The sequence below is a fragment of the Culex pipiens genome, chromosome 2 (genome assembly GCF_016801865.2).
Source record: "Culex pipiens pallens isolate TS chromosome 2, TS_CPP_V2, whole genome shotgun sequence".
In the NCBI taxonomy this organism is placed as follows: Eukaryota; Metazoa; Arthropoda; class Insecta; order Diptera; family Culicidae; genus Culex; species Culex pipiens.
This window is the reverse complement of record NC_068938.1, coordinates 157,307,044-157,331,719: the sequence shown is the minus strand read 5'-3', so window position 1 is coordinate 157,331,719 and position 24,676 is coordinate 157,307,044. Positions and strand designations below refer to the sequence as shown.

The window sequence follows — 24,676 nt, the reverse complement described above, 5'->3', positions numbered from 1 at the left end:
ATTTTTCTAAACAAAATAGAAGTCTAATCGACTGAAAACAATTTAAAATGCATTTTCCTGCGTTTAAAATCATACTCAGCATGTTTGCGACCGATAAAAAATATTTTGAATTTTTCCAAAATGCCATTGTACAGTACCGTTTTTTCGGCCAAAAAACTATTTTCTTTATTACTTAAGAAGCTATTAGAATATGGCAAACAAACAAACTCACACCTTGATAGTTTGCCAAACACGCAAACTTGTTTGCGGCAAACTCGAAAACATAGCCAAATGTATTGGCTGATGCACAAAGTGTTTTGTTTACCTTTTTTTTGATACCGTCCGCAAACGTCAAGCCATACAACATTGCTGCCGGATCTTTTCCGGGAGAGATCTGGAAAAAGATCCAACAGCAATTTGTATTGATTTGACGTTTGTGGATGGTGCCGAAAAGTTTGGTTATGTTCTGCTTGCAAACGACAATACAGCCTGACGCTCCCGCAAACAAATGTTGGCAATCAAACAAAGCAGTCAAATTGTCAAAAAAAATTGTTTGTTTGCGAGTTCGTTTGTTTGATTGTCGTAGTCTAATAACTCCTTTAGATATTTTGAAAACTAATGATTGCAAAGCAACTGGGCAGGTTTAAAATGCATTTTAAAATACTTTTTTCATTCAAATGCATGGCCATGGCTTGCTATTTTCTTTCAAGAGTCCCCAATTAGCAAGTAAAACATCGCCTTTCATTTTTTATTGTACAATTGCTTTACAAGCGTTTTTATACGGTAATTATTGACCAAGTGTCATAAAATTTGGACAATTGTTCACATTTTGATCAAAAAACCATTATTCTACATGGTTGTCTAACATCTAGCAATGGATTAAGAATAGTTCATTTTGAAGTTTATTCTGGCTTAAATGGATCATGTCTGTAAAACTCCAGAATATTGGTAAAATACAAAGAATTTAATCAATGATATTTTTTGGGAAAATTACAAGATTGATATGAGTTTTTAATAGAAGTTATTTAATGACACAAATAAAATGATTTTTCTTTAAATCTCCATGACTGGACTTGCTATTTGAATGTTTTTGAGAATTCGTGTGTGGTTTTACCTTGAGAATAAAGCTGTTTGCCTTGAGAATAAAGCTGTAACCCTTAAATACATTATGCCATTGGTCGCAACGTTTGCTTAGAGCGTACCCTAGACCTTAAAAACCTTCCCAAAAATCGCCCAACAGGAAGCAAAACTTACTAGGAGACACCGTGGAGATTTTCCCTTATCCCCTTTAAAAAGTGGAGCATCAACACTTCCCGTCATCCAAATCCCTCTCCTTGTCCCTGGTGAGCGGTGAAGATTGGAGCGGCTGGCAATGGATGGCTGTCATTAAGGTGAGAATCGGGTTCTGGTGGAATTGGTTCTATTCCAAACTATCAATTCTCAGGTAACTTGGGCTTAGACAGTCATCACATCACATGGCGAAATCTAGTCTGCAATCCGCTAAAATCACCGTCTCCACCGTCACCGTCATTTTGTAAGGATTTTTCATGCAAACGTCATGCCACCATAATATCCACAGCATTCATTATCAAAACTCTGTGAAAATATTATACCTTCCGTAATTTACTCAACAGCAACTGATGCTTCCAAAACATCCCCATCCTGATGCAGTATTCTTCCCTAGCATTCCGAATCCAACTCTGTGTACCAAGTACAAACTGCTCCCACCACCAATCCTTGGCCAACACAAACGGACTTTTCTTAAGCTACCATCACTGCGCTCCCTCTTACAGTACCCTTGTTTTAGCTAATATCTCTAATTTTAAGTACACCAATACTCAGCGTTCGCAAACCAAAAGAAGTACTCCTTCCTGCAGCAACCTACAAGTTTTCTTCAATCACACAATCTAGCTTGCCGTAGATGACACCAGTGCCGGCCTCGTTCAGATCACCGTCGAAGACGTCGTCTTCTTCGAACATCTGCTCCGACACCGAATCCGGCTGAATCTGCTGCAAGGTTCTGCCAACGCTACTATCACCATTGAATCTACTAGTGCTGGTTTGCTGCTGCCCTTGCGGCATAAGATAGTGATGGCTGGTGTACGAGATCGCCGTGAAGGACGTGTCCGACGAGGCGAACGATGCCAGCGACAGCGACGAGAGGGACGACTTGCGGCTGCTACCGAAGCTGCTTCCGGCAAAGCCGGGATTCATTTGGACACGGGTGCTGCTGCTGCTGCTGCAGCCGAACGCGGAGATTCTCTGCCAGGCTGCTGGCAGCATCAAATGCTACGGACTGTTGGGATACTCGAAGATCTTCTTGCTGATCAGCGGGGACTGCAGGTGCCGATGGGGGATGACCTCCCGCTCCTGGGTGGTGGTGGTGGTGGTGGTGGTGCTAGCGGTCGCTGCGGAGGATGCTGCGGCAAGTGGCCAGATATCCTGTTTGGAGAGGGATGATACGGGGGTGGTGGTTTTTTTACTACATCGGGTGACGGGGTTGTGTGATTGTGCGTGTGTGTGTGTGTTGTTTTCAGGGGGAGAGTCGGATTAGGGATTATGAGGAAAATATAAGGGATATTTAGGAGGTTGACCACGTAGGAAAGGAGTTGTACGAGTTTTAGCAATGCAAGAAATCACTTTGAAGCAGTTGTCTAGGTGCATATTAATTTTCATATTTGAAAAAAATCTAGAAAACTGCTTTTTCCAATCAATTTCGACATTCAAATTACCTGCAGTGATTTGGCTCGTTCTCAGGAGCTGGCCTTGTCCTTTTTAAGCGAGAACGAGCTCATCAAGTTTTTTAGCGTCGCTCCGATGCCCTTTCCCGGGGTGTGCGAGTCCGCCGAGTAGCGCCCACTGCCTTCCGGATGGACGTCCAGACACTTTTGGTACCGGAGCTGGCAGAAGAAGCATAAAAACAAACAATTCCATAAGCTTCATTCAAATTACCGAGCTTATAATATACCTTGCAGGCGGCCTCCACGGTTTTGCACAGCGCTCCGCTCGTTGGTTCGCAGCAGAACACGTGCGCCACAAACTTGTCCTGGGCGGTGTGCATAATGAACGCGCAGTTCCTGATGTTCTTGCCGATGCCCAGAAAGCTTAGGTAGCGTACCCGGCACTCGCAGAGGAGGCGCGCATCGGGGTCCTGAAAATTGGTAAAAGTAAAGTAGCAACATTTCGCAAACAGTAAATTCGTCAACCAAAAACCCACCGAACTGTTGACGCTGATCATGCTGGGCGCCACCGACACGTTCACGTTGTCCCAGTTTTCGATCGGGTTGGTCGACACGATCTTGTCGATGGCCTCGTTCAGCACCTCCATCCCCGTCGGTTGGTTCACCTCGATTGCGCCCACGTACATGGCTTTGAGCACCTTTTTCGGCTCCTCCATGGGCGTCGGGAAGGATGCTGCGCGGGGTGGTTAGATTAGATGTCTGATAATGGGAGGGGGTTAGAGCGGAAACTTACGGTGCCGTATCCATCGTCGATTCTCGGTCGGCAGATCAGTGGGACGAATTGCACAGCGCGAACTGCTCGAGCTGGAACTGTTCGCATCGATCTGGAGGGACCGCTCGATCATTATCCGTTTGCAGATGTCTCTGTTTGGAAGAATGACGGTATGAATGAGGTTAAATTTAGTACTTCAGGTAATATGTTTAAGGTTTAGTAATTGTTCATGGAGTACACGAGTTTATGGCAAATAAAACATTTATTGAAATTTACACACGTTCATTTCTGATCTTCATTTAGTTTTGAAATGTTTTCCCACGTTAATAACGAGGAAGAAAATCACGTTATCTCTCGAAAATTGCCTATGAATAACATTTAAACGAAATACCACGATCAAAATCCTATCTAAAACGCAATGCAAATGTTTGGATTTTTTACCCTCCTCTCACTCGAAACAAAATTTCTATACAAATTTTTAATTTTTTGTATGAAGCTTAACAATACCCTCGACCTCTTCCCCCCGTTACTGTGTTACTTGATAGATGAACGTTCTCTTTTTCTATTTTGGCATAATTTCGTGTTTTTTTCCTGTTATTGAAAAACCCTTAAAATATTTTGAAGATTTATCATATCACCAAAATACGCTGATAATAAAAAAAAAATATATAATTTATGGAGCAACATGTGAACAGGGCCTAAAAGCAGCTGAAACCATTTCGTAAATGCTCATGCTTGATGGAATTAATTTACAAACAACGGAGTGCTAAATTACAGCTTAATAAGCCAGGTTTGTTAAATAGTTAGGTCAAGTCTCAGCTATCAAAATAGAATACAAGGTTTTCAAACGCTGCTTCAGATTTTTTTGAACTGCAAATTTTAAGTGCTGGCCATGGTTTATTGATTTTATTTTACATTTTCTATGCTTGAAATTCATTTATCCAGGAAATTTACAGATCAGAGAAATGTATGACTAATCAGAAAGATTGCCCATAATTGAAAATTCGGCTATTATGCCAAATCAAGTACAGTTCAGACTCGATTATCCGAAGCCTTGGTTATCCGAAGTTTCGATTATCCAAAGTTCGATTATCCGAAGGTTTTTATGGGACCTCGGGTAATCGAATCATTTATATTTTAATATTCTTTTATTTGCTTCCTTTTTACAACAAAATCGAGTTCTGTGACCTCATTTTAGTGAAATTTGAGTGGTCAATAGGGTAACAAGAAAAATTGAAAATTTTGGGATATCGCAAGAGATACCCCCTGGATCGATTCTTTAGGCAAAAACAAGTAACTGTGCCAATTTTGAGCCAAATCGGTTAAGGCTAAGGGGTCGCTTTTCATCGTTGAAGTTTATATGGGGAAAATCGCAAAAATGTATGGGGAAAAACATCGCTTCAGGATGTTGCAGCAGGTGGCGCATTTCTCGCCCAAAATTGTCCAAGTGTGAGATTCTTGTAGGAAATTTAATTACCTACAACTTTGTAGAAGGGTGCAAGGGTGAGTTATTAGCAATGCGATGAAAAGAAATCGGCTTATATACTTGAAAGTATACAAGGGGTATATAGGAAGTATATAAGAAAATATTTTTTTCTAGAAAAATCACCAAAAATCAGGATCAACTCGGATCGTTTTGCACCCTTCGGTAATGTTGTAGGGAATTAAATTTCCTACAAGAATCTCACACTTGGACAATTTTGGGCGAGACCTGCGCCACCTAGCAGAAAATTACTGAAATCATGTTTTTCCCCATACATTTTCATGATTTTCCCCATATAAACTTCAACGATGAAAAGCGACCCCTTAGCCTTAACCGATTTGGCTCAAAATTGGCACAGATACTTATTTTTGCATTAGGAATCGAGTCAGAGGGTATCTCTGATGTCGATTTTTTTTATTGTCACCCTAGTGGTCAACTGTCTTTAATATAACAAAATCAATTTCATCACCGCCATTTTGGCCGGATTTAAATATTGTAAATCACATTTGAATAGTTTAGGGGTCATACTTAAGCTGGAAAACCAAAAATTAGGCAGCAAATAAATATTTTTCTCATGATTTACATAATTTATCCCGGTTTACTCGGAATTAGGAAAAATAATACATATTCTGGAAATTCAAATATTGAGGTGAACTTTGTGGAATTTTAGTTTTAATGGAAATTTAGCAACATTTTTTTGTATTAATTTTTGTTTAAACGTAAACAGAATCACAAAATTAGAATGTAATTTAAATCTTTTGCCTTAGTCAGACTGTAGACCCGTTTTTACCGAGTTGGCGGAAAAGACCATGAAATATAATTTGAATGATATTTGAATGATACGTCCCGCCCGTGTGGATCAATCGGACCGCGCACTGGACTCACAATCCAGAGGTCGCCGGTTCGAATCCCGCGGCGGGCGCTCTAAAATTCTTTGTGTAAATATGGGTATTCGGCGCCGACGCTCCGTGCCATACTTTCAAACACTTAGGAGCCCAGGGCGGCGAAGTCCTTGTAGATAAAAAGGAAGACAACTAGTGGTTGGTACTAGCAATGGTGGCCGACAGCTATAACGTCAACTTCGTTTTTTTTATATTTGTTATGCAAAACACTTTATTCTAATTTTGTATTAAAATAAAAATTGACAGATTGTCATTTTCTTTGTGTCCGTTTCCTTTCATGTTTTGTTTTTTTAGACATTATCGAAGACTAAGTTTTTTTTTTAATTTTGATACATAAATTACATAACATAATTTTTTTTCTATGATTTTAAGCTTTAAAACCCTAACAAATCGATGCATCTGTGCTCTTGTACTAAGCTTTCTGGGATTCCTATCTAGTTAGCACAAGAGAGCACAGAGGCATCGAAATGTGTCGAAAAATGGGTTTTGGACGTATTTTTCTGTTTTTTTTTTTAAGTTGGGCCATTAAAGGCTGCACAAAATTACACATGCGACAAGTTAGCAAGATCACGATCAATTGATATGGGCATAATTCGATTTTATGTTTTATAAATATTTTTGTATCTGAAAGCTGTTGCCTTGTATCACAAAAGTGGGCAAAGTCAAACTTATAATAAGTTAGATAGGTTTTAAGAAAAAAAAGAATTACGAAAAAAAGAACAAGTATTTCTAAAAAAAATACATTTTCTGGAAGTTTGATATTTATTCCTATTGTGCCAAACAAAAATGCAGAATTAAAAAATATCACACAATTTTCCTCAAAAAATAGCACAATTTTTTGAAATTATCACTTTACGAATCAATCTCCCGGAAAATTCAATTTTATCCAATCTAATCTTATCTAATATAAACTAACACAGCCGGATGAAAGCATGCTGGAATCCATTTCGAAAAGTTTAACATAAATACTCTATATTTTGCATTGTCTGAAGTGTGAACCTTTTGTTAACACAGAGTTTCAAAAAAAATAGCAAAATGTGATTTTTTATGTAGATAAGGTTATTTTGATGTTAAATTAAATTGTCCCATATATGCAAAAACAGCAAGCTGAGAAGGACGCAATTTAAGTTAGTCCCACACACATAAGGATAAGTGTTATGTTTTCGCAAAAAAAAAATCCAGATTTCTAGAACAGAGTACTGGATATTTCAGGTTTTTCTGAAAGAACTCACGATCTTGAACAAAACTGCCTTAAAAACTTGAAAGTATGTGCATAAAATCTATGCATGATCAGTAGGAACGACCAAAGAAGTGTTAACTCAATTTCACTTTCAAATCCACCACTCTTTGTATTTTTATTCTAAAGTGGATCCCTCTCTCTCACTCCCTATCTTCCATCACATTCATCACTTGGTAATCCCACACGTCATTCACCGCATCAAACCATCTGATTAGAACGGTTTCCCCGCTAAACCTGTTTTAGCTTCGTGTCAATCAAATTTTTAGATTCGTCTTCCAACTGATTCCAGACTGCAGTCGCCGGTTGCACTTCAAGCTAGAATGTACACTCTCACTTTTACGATCGTTTTGAGTCATCTTCTGGGCACGATAGGTGCCCTGGAGCCAACGAATAAATTTGAAGGTAAGGTAATTCTATTTGATTCGTAGAAAATGATCTCAAGGAAAGTGTCACTTTAGCCACCTGGGGCTGCAAACAGTACAACACAAACCACGGGTACGAGCACGGCCATCCGTACTTTGCCACCAGCCGCTTCCGGAACATCCAGGTGACCCGGGAGAACGTCACGCTGCTACGGCTGGGCGTTCTCGGCAACAACGACGGTCACGTACGGCTAGCGCCGACCGGCTTTCCGTACGACGAAACCGAAATGAACGAAATTGGTAGGTTGCGGGAGAACCGGTTTGTTCGAGTACTCGTCTGCCTTTCAAACGATTTCTAACGTCATTACACCTTTTCAGTACTGTCCGGATGGGCCAACACGAAAACCGTAGTGCGTCGATATTCCCGCACCTCACCGAGCAATCGCAGCGTGGAACTCAAACTCAAGGAACAGTCCAGCCTGGGGATGCTTTCGAGCTACGAGCCGTTCATGTTCACGATGGCGGTGAACCATACCGATGGGTTTGTTCAACTGACCCGGGATGGCGATTTGCATCCGTTTTTGGAGTTTCAAGATCCTAAGATATCGACAAACTATATTGGATTTTGCAACTGGGACGTTCCGCTGGTGTTCTTCTACGACTGTCCGCTGGAGATTGATCGAAGAGTATGTGAAGGAATTGCGTTTTCTTAAGTAGTTTGTGGTTTTTTTTTGCTGTGCTTAGAAATTATTAGCCAGCGCGTTTTTTTGAACATATTTTTTTAAGGTTCATCAAAATTGGAATTAACCTGATAATGTTAAATACAATATAAAGATAACAGCCTCTAAATATCGTTGTAACTGGAATATCATTCTAACTTCATCAACAATTCATCTCATTTCAGAACTCATTTTTACTCTTTTGGAAACGGCTTGAGTACTTGTTTAACTATCGGTAGCATCTATACTGATGCATCAAATTCTACCAGTGATATCAAAGTGTAGCCCGTTATTGAGTAAAATAAAAAATAAAAAAAAATACACCTTCCTCACACTTAAATTATATTTTTATAAAAGAAAAGGACCTTATATTGAAATAAAATGTATTGAAATAGATAATGCTATGGTTTCATTTTTTGAAAGACCTATTGTCCATGCTGATTTCTTTTGTATAAAAAATTGTCCACGCGGAGAGTATTTATATGTTTCCCCCCAAAAAAAGAAACAAACATTAGAAAAGGGCCAATTTGGTTGAGTTATCCTCATGAACTTCTATTGTAAGGAAATACTGAATCTGAGATAAATAAAAAACAGTAATTTTGGTTGATTTTACCAACATGTCACTAATATCAGCCAGCTATCAGTGGTTGTAACCTAGAAGTTCTCACTCTTCATCGCTGACGAGCCGGCTTGTCGCACGTGTATTATGTGCCAAATTTTGTTAAGAACGCCATTTTGTCCAGCTCACACTGCCTCACCTTTTGACCTTCACAGATCCCCAAAATTCGATTTCAATCCTGAGCTAATCAATAAAAACCGAAAAACTCTGTGCATTGTTGTCGCTTTTCATATGAAAGAAGTTTCAATCTTTTCGTGCTATCTTGACACACCCTGATGTTTAGGGCAATGGGATTTCAGGTCAGAACGCGTTTGACACTCGTACAAGTCCGACTACCGTAAACATGTGAAAGTTTAACTCGGGACTTCGGCAACCAAATTGAACCAAATTTCGGGACAATGCACATAATTTCAGCCAAACAAAACGGGTTTGTTATTGTTTTCATTCCGTGCTCGCTTTTTTTCATTCTAGGTTAATTACTAAAACGCGTTTTTTTCGGAACGTCAAAAAGCGATGTGCGACAAGATAGCACGACAACGTCGCTTTAAGCTTCTCTCACCCAAATAATTCTCCAAAGGAGAAAGAGATAACTAACAAACCTGTTTCAAAATTTTGTTTGGCTTGTAAAAGCTTGCGACAACCAGTCTGGGGAATCCCTCAGTCGTTCCCAGTTCATCAATTCGCTATGTTGGTTCTGATTATGTTAACGTTTTGTCAGTTTTTGTGGGTAAATTGTTTATCGGATTCTACCAACTATTTTGATGGTAAGTTACGAGCTACAATTGGTTGAGTATTTTTAATATTGTTTAATAATAATGTCAAATACATCAGGAGTCAGAGGTTGCAAGCAGTACAACACCAACGATGGGTACGAATTTGCCCATCCGTACTTCCTGACCAGCGGCTTCGATAATGCCAAGGTGACAAGCGGAAACGTCACCCAGCTGCGGATGGGCGTTCTGGGCAACAACGATGGCCACATTAGGCTGTCGCCGAAGGAATTCCCGTTCGATAATACCGAGATGCACGAGATCGGTTAGTTTCTTCAAGGCTTGCTTGTGCACAAACCTGTTTCACGACCATCTCCACAATTTTTAGTGCTATCCGGCTGGGCCAACACCAAAACCGTTGTTCGGCGATACTTCCGAACCTCGCCCCAACATCGTGGAGATGAAATCAAACTGGAGGAACAGTCCAGCAACGGTCTGCTATCGGTGTACAGACCGTTGATGTTCCGAATGGACCTGCATCCGGGTGGACGGGTTCAGTTGATCCGAGACGGGCACCGCCAGCCGTTTTTGCAGTTCGAGGACCGGCTGCTATCGGCAAACTATATCGGGTTCTGCAGCTGGGACGTGCCGCTGGTGTTCTTCTACGACTGCCCGATGGAGATCGATGCGAGATCGTGCGAGGGAAGCGTTGCGTTTACGTAGTTTTGATTCATTTGAATATTCGCTTGGAAACATTAAACAAAGATTGATATAATATAAAAAGGCATTGAAGTTGAGAGTTCTTCATCGAATGCATTCTGATGTTGCCAAATCAATGATAATTCTGCACCATTTTTTTTTTTAATTTGCTCCAACCAAATCTATTAGCATGACTATCAAATTTAATCTCTTTCAAACGAAATTAATTGTTCATGGTTATATAACTCAGGTATCTAGCAGAACACTACCTCGTGACCCACTTGAAAACTTTCCTCAAACAATGCGACATACAAGGAAAAAAATAAACAAAAAAGCTCTCGATAATATCTTTCGATTGTGTAATGTGTTTCCTAAACGGAACTAGTTTTGACTGACTAGAAATCGGAAATTTGCAATGATAAGATAGCTTCTAACAAACTTACTTGTGAATGTATCTTTGTAAGTGCAGCTATATAAACGGTTGCAATGCAACGTAGAAAATAGTTCAAGAGAAAATGATTTTCGCAACAGTTGTACTTGTCATTCTGAGCGTCCTTAGTAGGACGGATGCAGCTTATGAAAATAAGTTTGAAGGTAAGTGCACCATAACTAAAACTAATTACAAATCGCATAACTAACAGTAGTTTAATTCTTTTCCAATTGATTAGTTACTGAAGGATGTCAACAGTACAACAGCGTTCGAGGCTATAACTTTGACCATGCTTATTTTTCGACTGGTGCATTCACCAATGTGCGTAAAAATGCTGACAACAGTACAGAGCTAAGAATTGGAGTTCTTGGAAAGAACGATGGGTTTATACGACTAGCTCCAGTTCAGTACCCATACGATGGAAATTATATGAACGAAATTGGTACGTTTACTGGTTTTGGTAAGGAAACATAATTTTTAAACAACTTTTCTTTACAGTTATTTCCGGCTGGGAAAACACTCGAACCCAAGTAAGAAGTTACACCCGAACGGATCCAGCAAAGACAGCCGGACAACAAGTGCTCCTAGAAGTGTCTAGTCTCGGGCTTCTGTCCGAGTACGAACCGTTGATGTTCATCCTGTCAATCAATCCGAACGGAGCGGTTAAGCTTACGAAGGACGGCGATACATATCCGTTTTTAGAGTTTCAAGACACCAAGGTTTCGTCCATGTTCATAAGTTTCTGCAACTGGAATGTTCCGGTAATTTACTTTTTTGATTGTCCTCACATTCAGTAGAAGATGAGCAATTTAAAACAGAAAAAAATATACTTGAATAAAATTATCAAATAATTTAAAACATGCAGAATCTTTTGAAAAATCTATTTTATCATTCCCCTTAGTTTTCGTACGAAGATATCATTTTGCTTCCCTGATAATTGCTATTATTCATCATTCTAAAAGGTGTTAAGCAAATTGTAAAATAATTTCTGTTACTAAAGATTCTCGTGCAGGATGTCATAATTCAATCACAAGATTTACATACATTTTGAGACACATTTGACTTAGAACAAGAAATCCTTCATTACCTTCAAAAAGGGTAGAACCGGCATATCGTCGTTGTCGTGCTATCTTGTCACACGTGCATTGTGGGTCAAATTAAGTTAGGTACGCCATTTTGTGCAACTCACAATGCCTCATCTTTTGACCACCGACACCGACGTAGCACTCAAGTAAAAAATATGACCCGCCTTGCAATCACTCCTCCGGTAAGTCCGGTGAACTGTCAAACGGTTTTTCGTAAAAGGTGACAGCAGGACAACACTGATTTTATTTTGTTTGTAAGAACAAATCAGCTGATTCATTCATATTCATATCATTCATGTTTGCAAACAATGGGTCAAGCAGTGTTGCGAAAAAACATTTTTTATCGTCAAGGGGTGCTTCAAAGAAAGAAATTAAGGTGAATCGTGGTGGGACAAATTTCAGCAGATTTATTACATGAAGTGTTACGTCAGTGTTGGTGTTTTGACCTTCACAGATCCCCAAAATTCGATAACAATCCGGAGATATTCAATAAAAACCGAAAAAACTACGTGCATTGTTGTCTCTCTTCATATGAAAGAAATTTCAATCTTGTCGTGCTATCTTGACACACCATGTAAATTGCTTTAAGTGCGACGACTGGCCAAAGGGATTTCAGGTCAGAACGCGTTTGACACACGTACATGCCCGACTTTCGTAAACATTTGTAATTATAACTCGGGACTCCGGTAACCAATTCAACCAAACTTCGAGACAATGCACACAATGATCAACCAAACAAATGCAGCAGAATCGAGTAGGAAAACCCTGTCTGGACTAAAGGATCTGCTAAACCCTACACAGAAAAAAATGATGGTAATATTCATCAGGAAATGGTGACAGATTTTGTGTCGAAAAAAATGTGTAATATTACATCAGGAATTGGTAAATATTCATCAGTTTTTGATGAATATTCATCAGGTTCACATTTTTACACATTTTTTATGTAATATTACTCAAAAAATAGGTAATATTCAACCAACCAAATTTTCAACCTTCCGAAATTCAACTTTTTTTTTCGCTGTACCCTGACCAACACAGAAAAAAAAGTTGAATTTTGGAATGTTGAAAATTTGGTAGGTTGAATATTACCTCTTTTTTTGAGTAATATTACATAAAAAATGTGTAAAAATGTGAACCTGATGAATATTCATCAAAAACTGATGAAAATTCATCATTTTCTGGGGTAAAATTAATCTTTTTTTTTTTTGACACAAAATCTGTCACCATTTCCTGATGAATATTACCGTCATTTTTTTTCTATGAAGCTTATCCCTCTACCATCAAATAATTTTTCCCGTGCTCAGGAAGTCATTTTGAGCAACTTTTGTTCTACAAAAAACTTTACTTCTCTTGTTATATGTTTTTCTTGTTTCACTTTTAGTATTTTAATTTGCATTTATCTTGTTTAGTTTATGATTGATTTGGGTAGTATTTGGCCTAATCTACCACCTCGTATCATTACATTTTGCCTATCATTTTTTTCATGTTTTTACAGTCACTTTTTCAATTTTTGCTTGTTTTTCACACTTTCAGCTAAATAAAATGGCACAATTATCATATAAATTATTTAAAAAAAATGCGTAGAGGCATAGTCTGGGGCACTAGGAAAATTACTGCATACTTCTTTTTACTTAAAATATAGGAAATGTTAGTAAAAAACGCAGCCAAATTTGAGCCCTAAAAAAATTACATTTTTAAAAACATTGGCAAAGAAAAACATACAACCATAAATTTTCTAAAATTTTAAGAGTTCTTCTTTCCATTAATTTTTAAAGATCAAAATTGGTTGAAAAATGGATTTTTGGCGATTTTTTAAATCGAAACGTGTTTTAACGATTAACTTTGAAAGGAAAAATCCAAAAAGAAAGCAATGTTTCAGAACAACAATCAAAAATGTATGCAGTTGTCGAGCATTTAGGGGGAGAGGGGGTAATATGCACCCCCGGGGCAAAATGCACCCCCTGCTTATCTCGGTATTTGGAAGAATTTTCCGGGGAAAAACTCATAGAAATTGGAAGCTTAACATTAATAAACCATTCTGGAATAATTTGAGCATCGTAGTAAAAAAACAGCTTAAGTTATTTGCAAAACTTCAAAATGTTGTGTTTTCATCTAATTTTCATTGAACTTTCATTATGATTTTTGGACAATATAAAAAGCATCTATTGTTATTGTAAGTATTGAGGTATATAATTTTTGCCATAATCTTCACTATTCTATAGATAGATGAGTCCAAAAACATCAAAAAATGCATTTTTAATTAAATTTTCTGCAAAAAGCGTGGTCGGGGCAAAATGCACCGCTCTGAAGCTCCTTTGTAAAAACAGCGGTGTCATGTAGTGGTGACTAGTGAAAACTGCTTTTACCCGGTGCATTTTGCCCCATGTTGTGGTGCATTTTGCCCCGTTGTTGTAGTGCATTTTGCCCCAATGTTGCGGTGCATATTGCCCCGCATGGTTATTTGAAATGAATCAAAAATGTTTTTAGAAATTCGATAATTTCGAACAATTTTGAGGTTTTTTAAGACTTTTTTCACAAGGATGACGAAAAATAATAGTTGTTTTAGAACATCGAACAAAATTCTTTCACAGTAATGCTTTAATGGTTGAGAAATCACAGTTTTCCCTTAGGGGGTGCAAATTACCCCCTCTCCCCCTACTTGTGGCTTTGGCTATGGCCCTTTGGCCAGTTGTTCTCAATATGGAAATGGACATCTCACCTACTCTTCATTAGTCTTATCGCATAGTAAATTTACATCAAAAAATCAGATAAGTTGAGCTAATAAAATCTGGTTACAACCTTCTACAAGTCTATTATTTGCATTGATAAGATTAAGTTGTACTTTTCTTATGCGCTAAAAGTTGTCAACTGAGGATTTAAAAAAAAATCAAAACTTGTAATAGTTATTTAAGATTCGGATTAGAAATTGAGTTTTCTGCAAGTAGTGTTTATGGAAAACTAATTTTAAGTCGAACTTTTCATTTGCCACATCGATTACTTCGCGAAGTTTCAACGGAGCGACATTTCGACCATTTTTGGTTTCATACAAGTTGATGAGTCATCTTTTAGTTGTGATAAACATGTGGATTAACAATGCAGCTGCGATTAAAAAACGATTGAATATTTAAAATATTCGACCTATCATCCAAAACGTGTCTTTTTGTCGCTGGAGAACGTGTCAAAAAAAAAAATTATGAAAAAGCGCGATTTGTCGGCATTTTGGATGTGCAATAAAATTTAAGTTAAAAGAAAGCCTTCAACTACACGTAAGTAGTTAGTTCTTCTTAATATCTCTTAGGAACACGGTAAATGCATCACGCCACTTCTGACGCACTGCCTGAATTCAATAAAAGCCGCTGGGATGTGAAGATGTAAGCAGTCAATTTCAAGATGATTTCCGTTATTGTTGTTTTTGCCATTGTGACCGTGTTGAGTGGCCAAATCGAAAGTGCATATCAAAATACATTTGAAGGTCAGACTTATAATCCACTATAAGGAAAATTTGGGTTCCAATTTTATCTTCAACAGCAACCAAAGGATGTCTAAAGTACAACAGCCATCAGGGATATAACTTCACACATCCTTACTTTTCAACTGGTGCATACAGAAATGTTCGAAGAGGTCCTAACAACGCCACAGAGTTCAGGTTTGGAATACTTGGAGATCACGACGGTATTCTTAGATTGGCCCCAGTGCAGAATCCCTACGACAGGACTCTAATGCATGAGATTGGTAAATGTCTACTATAGTTTAATAGACACGTAGTCATATTTTTTTCGTCTACCTTGCAGTTCTATCTGGCTGGGCCGGTACTAAGACCGACGTACGTCGCTATGTTCGAACGAGCCCTTCAGAAATGATCAACTATTCAATGTTTAAGATTCAGTCCAGTTATGGACTGTTATCGCAGTTTGATCCGTTGATGTTTACCCTGACTATCTACTCTAATGGTTCGGCGAAGCTTGCAAAAGATGGCGATAAGTATCCGTTTTTTGAGTTTCAAGACTCGACACTATCGTTTAAGTACATAGGGTTCTGTAATTGGAATGTTCCAGTAATCTACTTTTTCGATTGCCCACTGTAGATGAACAAAAAATTTAAGGCAGAATAAAAGATGCCCGTGTTAGCATATCAAATAAATAACAACGTAAAGTGTAGTGTCCCTATCTCTTCGAATATTTGCATAAATATTTATAAGATGCTAAGTGAAAAAGACAAGGCATGAAAGAAAACAAGCAAGCACATTTCAGTCACAAAATGATATCAGTAGGGGAATCACTAACAAACTGCACAAAGCACACTCATCGGTTCAACAGTTTTAGTTAGACTCATTCTGAACTCGCAGTATTTCGATTATCATAGATAGTATAGATGATGATTGATGGATTCGAATCGAAATTCGATCGAAGCGAATGACCAGTTTAGTGATCTTTCCGACGACGAAAATGAGAAGAAAAAAACTCTTCGATCTCATCGGCACTTCATCATCATCCCTAGCAACCAGTTTCTCAAATTTATCAACAAGAAATTGCTCAACTGACTGTGTGACGGGGTCAGTTGGTGTATAAACTTCAAGAGCTCAAGATGTACAAAGTGGTTGTTCTTGCGCTAGCGATTTTTGCTGCATGTGCTTCTTTAGAATCATACGAGAATAAGTTTGAAGGTGAGTTTCATAATCACTTGAAATTAATTTCCGGGGCTTATAAACAAAAAATATGTTTGTAGTAACTGAGGGATGTCTACAATACAACAGCAAGGGCGGTTATTACTACAACCATCCCTACTTTTCGACGGCCATTTTCAAGAACATCCACGTAGGACCCAACAACGTGACCAAACTGCGGCTGGGCGTTGCCGCTAAGAACGATGGCCATGTGCGGTTAGCCCCGGTCAAGTATCCGTACGACAGCACTGTGATGAATGAGATTGGTAACTAAAACCTTTATAAATTTAAACATTTACGATACAAAAAACACAAACATGTTTTAGTTCTATCCGGGTGGCGAAACACAAAGTCGGAAGTCCGCCGTTACGTCCGTACGGAACCGAACAAGGTGAAAGACCAGATCGTGCTGAAGGAGCTGTCCAGCTTGGGAATGCTGAGCGAGTACGGCCCGCTGATGTTCACCATGGCGATTCACCAGGATGGACTGGTGGAACTGACAAAGGATGGAGAAGTGGTGCCGTTTTTGAAGTTTCATGACCCGAAGCTTTCCTACGAGTACATTAGCTTCTGCAACTGGGATGTTCCGGCGATCTACTTTTTCGATTGTCCACTGGAGCGTGATAAGCGGATTTGCGAAGGGGTTGTGTTTTCTTGAAGGTTTGAGTGTTTTAGAAGAAATGTTTTTTTATTTTTTTTATTTTTTTTCTTTGTATAATAAGTAAACAAACGTGAATCAAATATTTAATGTTCATTGAATAAATATTTTTGTAATAAATATGTATGTAGTATTTTATATCAAATTTTATTCTGTGTAATTAGTTTTTGTTGACTTTGAGTTGACATTTTCTCGAAACTCTAAATAGGCGGTTGTGTGAAGATGGCATCGAAATAATTATCTTGAGTTATTTTTGACATGTTTTGCCCCAATAAATCGTTAAGTTAGTCAGTTTTATTATGTTTTTTTTTTGGGACAATCAATTTTTTGTAATATTTTTCCAATTAAAAACTCGTGTAGTTCCAGCTTTTAGTTCCAGTATGCTAATATACAATTAAAACTTACCTCAACGTATTGGCGATAATCCTGGCGGCGGTATCACATCGAAACACGTGACACATGTGGATCCGGGTGAGCCGATCTCGGGCCACGTAAGCGAAATCTCTGCCGAAATTTTGTGGTGGAGGCAGAAAAAGAGGAAAAAGGAAAAAAAAACGTGGGAAATTAGTTCTCCGCTAACCACCCACGCACACTCAAACACATATGACTTTGTTCGCTTTTTGTTGGCACAGTCCTAATTAATTGATTAATCAAAGGTTACGATTATTGCACGGTACGCGCGCGCTCGGAAACGTGTCAATGTCTCTGCAGGAGCGTCATAATCGTTACAATCATGACTTCCTCGTACAGAGAGAGAGGTTGAACGAGCGGGAAACACTAATGGAAATGTGGGTGACATGGTTGGGAACTACCCTCGCGAGCGCACAAAGTAGCTTTATTTGGCTAATGTTAACCGTTAATGTTTTTCTTTGCGAGTAACTTGAAGGGATCACCGGAACTGGCACACTCTTAGCATAGTTAACACATAATGTCATACCTTTCTCTGAGAGCACATTAACACATACATACACACAGATCGCAGTGTTAAAGAACGGAAATGTTGGTTGTGTGTGTATTAGATCAGGTATTGAAGTGCATCAGAAAGATATAGCGCAGCCGGGAAAAAGGGAAAAAAGAAAACAAAAAGACAAAAACTCATAAAAATTCAAAAAAGAGTAAGGAAAACGACGATTCTGGTAAGAAATTGAGTATATGAAATGATTGAGTGCTAATTACTTGAACCAAAACAGAAAAAGAATTTAACAAAAAAAAACACCGAAAACAGCTCAATTCTGGTGATTTCCCCTTGATTTCAGGTTTTAATCATAATTTCCCAACTTCATCAAACCAACCCACAACGTGCTACAATGGAGGGATGAAGTTTTTTTTTTAATCTTTAAACTCAAAACAAGTCAACTCACCTGCCGTTGTCCCGTCCGACGCCCCACACGCGTATCGTGTGGATCGGTTGCGAGTTCAGTATTGTCAGCGTTTCCGGATCGATTAACTTTAAAGCACCATCGTCTAGGTCCATGAACAGGTCCTTGCCCTGTGAGTATGAAATAAAAGTGAATTTGACTGCTTGTGCATGTTTTTGAAAACTAATTGAAACAGAAACATATTTTTTTATAAAACAAAATAAGACGAAAATTAAATTTCACTAAACTTTTCGATCTATTTCAAAACCTGATTATTGTCAATAGTATTTTAAATTTTATTATAAAATTTTGAGACAATGAATTCAACAGTACGCACATTAGACTGTAACAAAAATGACTTTTTGGCGGGCATTCTAGGGTTTGTTCCGGTGGGCATACTAAGCCCAAATCCAAAATATGAGCTTGATTGGACGTAACAGGAGCTGGCGCTCCGCCCTTCAATTTTAAATGGGATTTAACCCGGCCCGGCAAAATCAAATGGCGTCTAGGGCGTCGCGAGGCGCGACGCATATCTTTTTTGCCGGGACCGGTACCGAGCTCCAGATTGCTCCAAATTTCAATGTTATATATACCAAAAGATGCGCAAGGATCTGGCCTACACGCCAATGATGTTGAAAATAAACGCTTCAGTGGCCAAAATGCCTCAAAAAGTGACATTTTTGAAAAAATCTTTTTTTACGGGTTAAATCCCATTTAAAATTGAAGGGCGGAGCGCCAGCTCCTGTTACGTCCAATCAAGCTCATATTTTGGATTTGGGCTTAGTATGCCCACCGGAACAAACCCTTGAATGCCCGCCAAAAAGTCATTTTTGTTACATCCTAACGCACATGCTTTATATATTTAAGATCGTTGCAAATATTTTTCAAAATTTAAGTAATTGAAAAATAAATTTTTAACAGGAATATTGCACTTTTAAAAGTAAACCAGTAAATTTCTTGTACGATCATGTTTTAGAATTCTATTATTTGCTATGTTAGCATGTTGTAATTATTCAGAACAAATATTCTTTAAAAAAAAGCATTATACTTAAGACAAATTCACATCTCTGAAAAAAATCTAATGATTTTTAAGTTCTTTTAGAATATAGTTTTAATTAGATTTAAATAAATCCAATCAAAATCAAATTTTTGTTTGAAATCATAAAAATATTGTCAATAAGTTGCTTTTTATTTCTTTCAAAGAAATGTGGAATTAGAATTAAATGGTTACAGGTTTGATTAAAATTATTTGTTCCATTAAAAACAAACGTTTTGTAGCATTATTAATAATTTTTCCAAATTTAACTAAGAATATTGTTTTACTGGAAATGCCTACAAATCTCAAAATATTTTTGAATTCTGTTTCAATAACATTGAAATTTTTAACTAGGAAACTCATTACATAAATAAATATTCATGAACAGCGTGAAAATCGTTAAATTTCAAAATTTCCGTGAAATTCTATGAAATTCTAAGATTTTCTATAATCAATGCTTATGATCAAGATCAGGATCATTAAAATATAATTATTACAACATTTCATGAGAAATGGACGCATAAATGATGCGAAAAAACATTCAAATTTTATTTTAATTTCAGCATATTTTTTTCAATTGATCTCAAAACAAAAAAGCATGATTGAAGTATGAAAAACAACATGTACGCTAAAAATTTATATTTTCATAGCAAAAATGAGTTCAATCTATTTTAAACATTGTATTTAAAGTATTTTAGCATTTAAGTTGAATTTGTTAGCTTTTCCCAAATTTTGGGTTTTAGAACCACAGATTGAAAATACCCGTAGCAATACGGATTTTCTTTTTGATGGCTATGTGTATATTTTATAACTTTATGCAGTTGTAAAAATGGATTAAGTATTAATGGATACTTTTTGCCTCAATTAAATAGAGCTTACTTATGCAAATAAAAATTAACAAAGCAATTTTTTTTTTCAAAATACTTTGAAATGTTCAGTTAAAATAGAAGTGCAATCAACTGCAAACAAATGCATTTTCCTGAGTAAGTTGTAATTTTAGCATGATTGGGCTTTTAGTGAAAATTCCATGTACAGTTTGGCAATTTCATTACAAAGGTAGAATTCCAAAAGAAAATTTAAGGGGGCCTTGAAAATATTATTTTAGTCTTAAAATAAAGTAAAATAATTTTAAAATTCCGGTGTCTTAGTATTTATCTTGGTCCTCTGAAAATCACACTAGATTTGAATTGATGAAAACTGAAATTTTTCAGCTAGATAATTTTCATGGATGCATAACACCGAGCAACAAAATTTCTGCGCAGACTCAACTCGAGAAGCAGCATGAACTTTGGGGTCCCCAGAATCACGTGCATTTTGAATTAAAAAAAAATAGTTTGTTCATTCGGGTTTTTCTCCAAATTTTATATGGGGAATTAGTGCGGTTCGGTTCTCCTACATATTGCATGCAATTTTTGCGTTTGGGTACTTTTTTATCAATTAAAACAAAAATTTTAAAAGTTGATTTTTCGAGAGGTCATTTTTGGCCAAAAACGTACCTCAACTTTAGACAGCTGCTAAAATGACAGGATTTGTTCTAGGAACGAGAATTTCTCAGCAAAGTCGTCTTTAGGTGTCCCTTGCACAACCATTTTAACAGAATTTAGTTTCATTGAGAAGTACCTGAGAAATGTTAAAATCCGTAAAAAAATACTTTGACCCAATCTCACCCCCTAGACCCAATGTCACCCCCACTGACGGTATCAAAAGCTTTCCTATTGTTTGTGTAGTGCAGTAGTGCGCGCTTGTTGTGCCTCGATACGGCTCCGCGAAAGTATCCTCAAAACCACGGTTACTCGGTTTTATCGCGACCCAAAGTGATACTAATCAACGCGGGAAGGTGCCGGGAATTAGTGCAGTGAATTATATTTCCCCTGCGACCGGTGGCGGAGCAGAAAAAAGTGAAGATTATTCTGCTGCACAGCGGCGGCATCGTGGGAAGAAACAAAGGAAGCAAAACAAGTGATCGGTCGTGGCCTGGGCTAGTGTTTCGCTACGGGTGACGACACGCACACCATTACGGGTCGATCGCGGTGTGTCGAGAGTGCAATATTTTGAGGAAAAAAAAGTCGTAAAAGTTTTTGAAATTGTTGAAAATTTAAAAAGGTGATTTCGGTAGCGCAAAAGCACGCAAGCACAAAGCAGTGTATTTATGTTTTGCTGCTACGTTCTCTTCCGGATATGAAGACCGTTAGGCTTCGAGACAAAAGCCCCCGTTACGGTATCGAGAGAAAACCGGAGCTAAGTCTCGGTAGCTCGTAGGCGACTTCGTCGCCCCGAGGCTAGGTAGCGCGGCCCTGATAAGGCTGCCTACCGAAAAAGAGGATCGCGAATGGCAAGAAGATTGGAAATCCGGAGCAAACGGCAGAAGCCCATTAAAAAGCAGATCACCGATTGGCGACTCGGTTCTTGGAACTGCAGGTCCCTGAACTTTTTGGGTTTCCAGTTCGCATTGGCGAATGAGTTGCAACCTCGCAACTTCGATGTTGTGGCACTGCAGGAGGTGTGCTTGGAGGAGGAGCAGGTGCTCGACTGGCCAGGTCGGCAGACCGATTCCCGTTTTTTTCTGAGCGGCGGCAAGGACAAGAAGCTGGGTACCGGCTTTATTGTGCGGGGCAAGATGCAGGATCGCGTGTTCGGCTTCACGGCGATCAGCGAGCGGATGTGCAAGTTGAGGATAAGAGGCCGTTTCTTCAACTACAGCATAATCAACGTGCACTGCCCCCACGAAGAAAGGACCGATGATGAGAAGGAAGCATTCTACGCGACGCTGGAAGAGGTGTACGACGGCTGTCCGCGGCAGGATGTTAAGATCATCATTGGGGACATGAACGCTCGGTTTGGAAGGGAGGAAATGTTTCGGCCGACAATAGGCCCAGAAAGCCTACATACGGTCACGAACGACAACGGCCAACGCTGCATCGACTTTGCAGCCTCCCGAGGAATGATGGTCAGGAGCACCTACTTCCCTCGCAAGGACATCCACAAAGCCACCTGGACATCACCTGACCAACGGACGAAAACGCAAATCGACCACGTCCTGATCGACGGCCGATTCTTCTCGGACGTAACGCACGTGCGCACCTTTCGCGGTGCGAATATTGACTCGGACCACTACCTAGTTGGAGTTGACATGCGCTCAAAGCTTTCGACGGTGTTCAACCAACGCCGAAGTCGGCGGGCCCCTCCGTTCAACACCGCTTGTCTCCAGAACGGGGAAGTGGCCCACAGTTACGCGCAGCAGCTGGAAGCGAATCTGCCAGTTGAGGAGGAACTTGGCGCAACCTCGCTCGAGGATGGTTGGAGCCGCATACGCTCAGCCATCAGCAGTGCAGCGGAAGCCACACTGGGTAGTGCGATCCGAGTCAGTCGGAATGATTGGTACGACGACGAGTGCCAACAGATTACCGCCGAGAAGAAAGCAGCTTACGACAAGAAGCTGCACAAGGCGACGAGAGGGAACGTGGAACGATACAGGCAGGCTCGGAATCGGCAGGTCGCGGTCTTCAAGCTCAAGAAGCGCCAGCAGGAAGACCGGGATTGCGCAGAAATGGAGCAGCTATTCCGAGCTAACGAGTCGCGAAAGTTTTACGAGAAGGTGAACCGGTCCCGCAAAGGCTTCGTGCCGCGAGCCGATGTGTGCAGGGACAACGAGGGAAACCTGATCGTGAACAAAAGCGAGGTGTTGGACAGGTGGAAGCAGTACTTCAACGAGCACCTCAACGGCGATGAAGCGAACAGGGACGGCGTTGGAGTCAACCTTGGAGCGCCCGCAGCTGATGAACAGTTCCCGGCGCCTGATCTAGAGACGGTGAAGAGGGAGATCAGGAAGCTGAAGAACAACAGAGCTGCCGGCAAGGATCGGTTACCCGGTGAGCTCTTCAAATATGGAGGAGAGAAACTGGCGAGGGCGCTTCACTGTGTGATCTCCAAGATCTGGGAGGAGGAGAAGCTACCGGAGGAGTGGATGGATGGTGTCGTGTGCCCCATCTACAAAAAGGGCGATAAGCTAGACTGCGGCAACTACCGCGGCATCACGCTTATCAACGCGGCCTACAAAATCCTCTCTCAGATCCTCTGCCGTCAGCTGTCACCCCATGCAAGGAGGTTCGTGGGGCCCTACCAAGCGGGCTTCACTGGCGCGCGCGCCACCACGGACCAAATATTTTGTCTCCGACAGATCCTCGAGAAATGTCGTGAGTACAACGTGCCCACACATCACATCTTCATCGACTTCAAGGCGGCCTATGATACAGTCGACCGCGAGCAGCTATGGCAGATTATGCACGAGAACGGGTTTCCGGATAAACTGACTCGACTGATCAAGGCTACCTTGGATGGTGTGATGTGTCACGTGCGTGTTTCGGGGGAATTAGCGGAACCCTTTGGATCACGCCGAGGGCTGCGGCAAGGTGATGGCTTATCCTGTGCGCTGTTTAACATCGTCCTTGAGGGCATTATTCGAAGGGCGGGCATTGACACGAGTGGCACGATCATGAACAGGTCCTACCAGCTGCTTGCTTTTGCCGATGACATCGACATTGTGGCAAGAAACCTGGAGACGGTGAAGGATGTCTACACCCGACTGAAGGTACAAGCAAGGCGTGTAGGACTTGGCATGAATACGACGAAGACGAAGTACATGAGAGGAAGGGGTTCGAAGGACGTCGGCCCCCAAGTCTCACCCCTCTAACTGTGGATGGTGATGAGTTGGAGGAGGTGAGCGAGTTCGTGTACTTGGGATCGCTGGTAACCGCCGACAACGACACCAGCAAAGAGATCCGGACTCGTATTTTTGCTGGGAATCGTGCCTACTTCGGATTACGGAAGACCCTCACATCGGATCGAGTGCAACGCCGCACGAAGCTGACGATGTACAAAACACTGATTAGACCGGTAGTCCTCTATGGCCACGAGACTTGGACGATGCGGCAGGAGGACGAACGTGCCCTTGGAGTTTTCGAACGGAAGGTGTTACGAACGATCTACGGTGGAGTGCAGGTGTCTGACGGAGTGTGGCGACGACGCATGAACCACGAACTGCACGCGTTTCTTGAAGAACCGACCATCGCCACCCAGGCGAAGATCGGGAGGCTCAGGTGGGCCGGCCATGTCGCCCGAATGGACGAAAGCCAGCCTGTCAGACTGCTATTTGACCGCGCTGAACCAGCTGGCGGAACAGGCAGAAGAGCAGGGAAACCGCGCGCACGGTGGGGAGATCAAGTGAATGGTGATATCCGGAAGATCTGTAACCTGGGAAATTGGAGAGTAGCAGCACAAGAC

General features: G+C 40.0%; 4 protein-coding genes and 1 long non-coding RNA gene across 8 annotated transcripts in view; 4 read left to right on the top strand and 1 right to left on the bottom strand.

The window, feature by feature from the left end:
- Positions 1-2,711: 2,711 nt before the first annotated feature.
- The window catches only part of LOC120414241 (protein Fe65 homolog), a 45,429-nt gene continuing 23,464 nt past the window's right edge, over positions 2,712-24,676 (bottom strand). For all 4 annotated transcript variants that reach the window (XM_052708258.1, XM_052708259.1, XM_052708257.1 and 1 more), the window contains 6 exons: positions 18,364-18,491; positions 17,408-17,506; positions 3,454-3,584; positions 3,197-3,393; positions 2,948-3,130; positions 2,712-2,879 (listed from right to left, as the gene is read on the bottom strand). In XM_052708258.1, the coding sequence (XP_052564218.1) occupies positions 2,733-2,879; positions 2,948-3,130; positions 3,197-3,393; positions 3,454-3,584; positions 17,408-17,506; positions 18,364-18,491 (885 nt within the window). In that variant the 3' untranslated portion in view covers positions 2,712-2,732. The remainder of the gene's footprint in view (positions 2,880-2,947; positions 3,131-3,196; positions 3,394-3,453; positions 3,585-17,407; positions 17,507-18,363; positions 18,492-24,676) is intronic.
- On the top strand, positions 9,324-10,313 carry LOC120414245 (uncharacterized). The gene is made up of 3 exons (XM_039575359.2): positions 9,324-9,521; positions 9,589-9,792; positions 9,856-10,313. The coding sequence occupies exons 1-3, from the start codon at positions 9,443-9,445 to the stop codon at positions 10,188-10,190; spliced, it is 618 nt and encodes a 205-aa protein (XP_039431293.1). The 5' UTR covers positions 9,324-9,442; the 3' UTR covers positions 10,191-10,313.
- On the top strand, positions 10,621-11,454 carry LOC120414247 (uncharacterized). The gene is made up of 3 exons (XM_039575361.2): positions 10,621-10,760; positions 10,835-11,038; positions 11,095-11,454. The coding sequence occupies exons 1-3, from the start codon at positions 10,682-10,684 to the stop codon at positions 11,391-11,393; spliced, it is 582 nt and encodes a 193-aa protein (XP_039431295.1). The 5' UTR covers positions 10,621-10,681; the 3' UTR covers positions 11,394-11,454.
- LOC120414248 (uncharacterized) lies at positions 15,009-15,613 on the top strand. Its single transcript, XR_008212138.1, has 3 exons — positions 15,009-15,153; positions 15,210-15,413; positions 15,473-15,613. It is a non-coding gene; the product is annotated as an uncharacterized LOC120414248 (long non-coding RNA).
- On the top strand, positions 15,778-17,034 carry LOC120414246 (uncharacterized). Its single transcript, XM_039575360.2, has 3 exons — positions 15,778-16,344; positions 16,407-16,610; positions 16,671-17,034. The coding sequence occupies exons 1-3, from the start codon at positions 16,266-16,268 to the stop codon at positions 17,000-17,002; spliced, it is 615 nt and encodes a 204-aa protein (XP_039431294.1). The 5' UTR covers positions 15,778-16,265; the 3' UTR covers positions 17,003-17,034.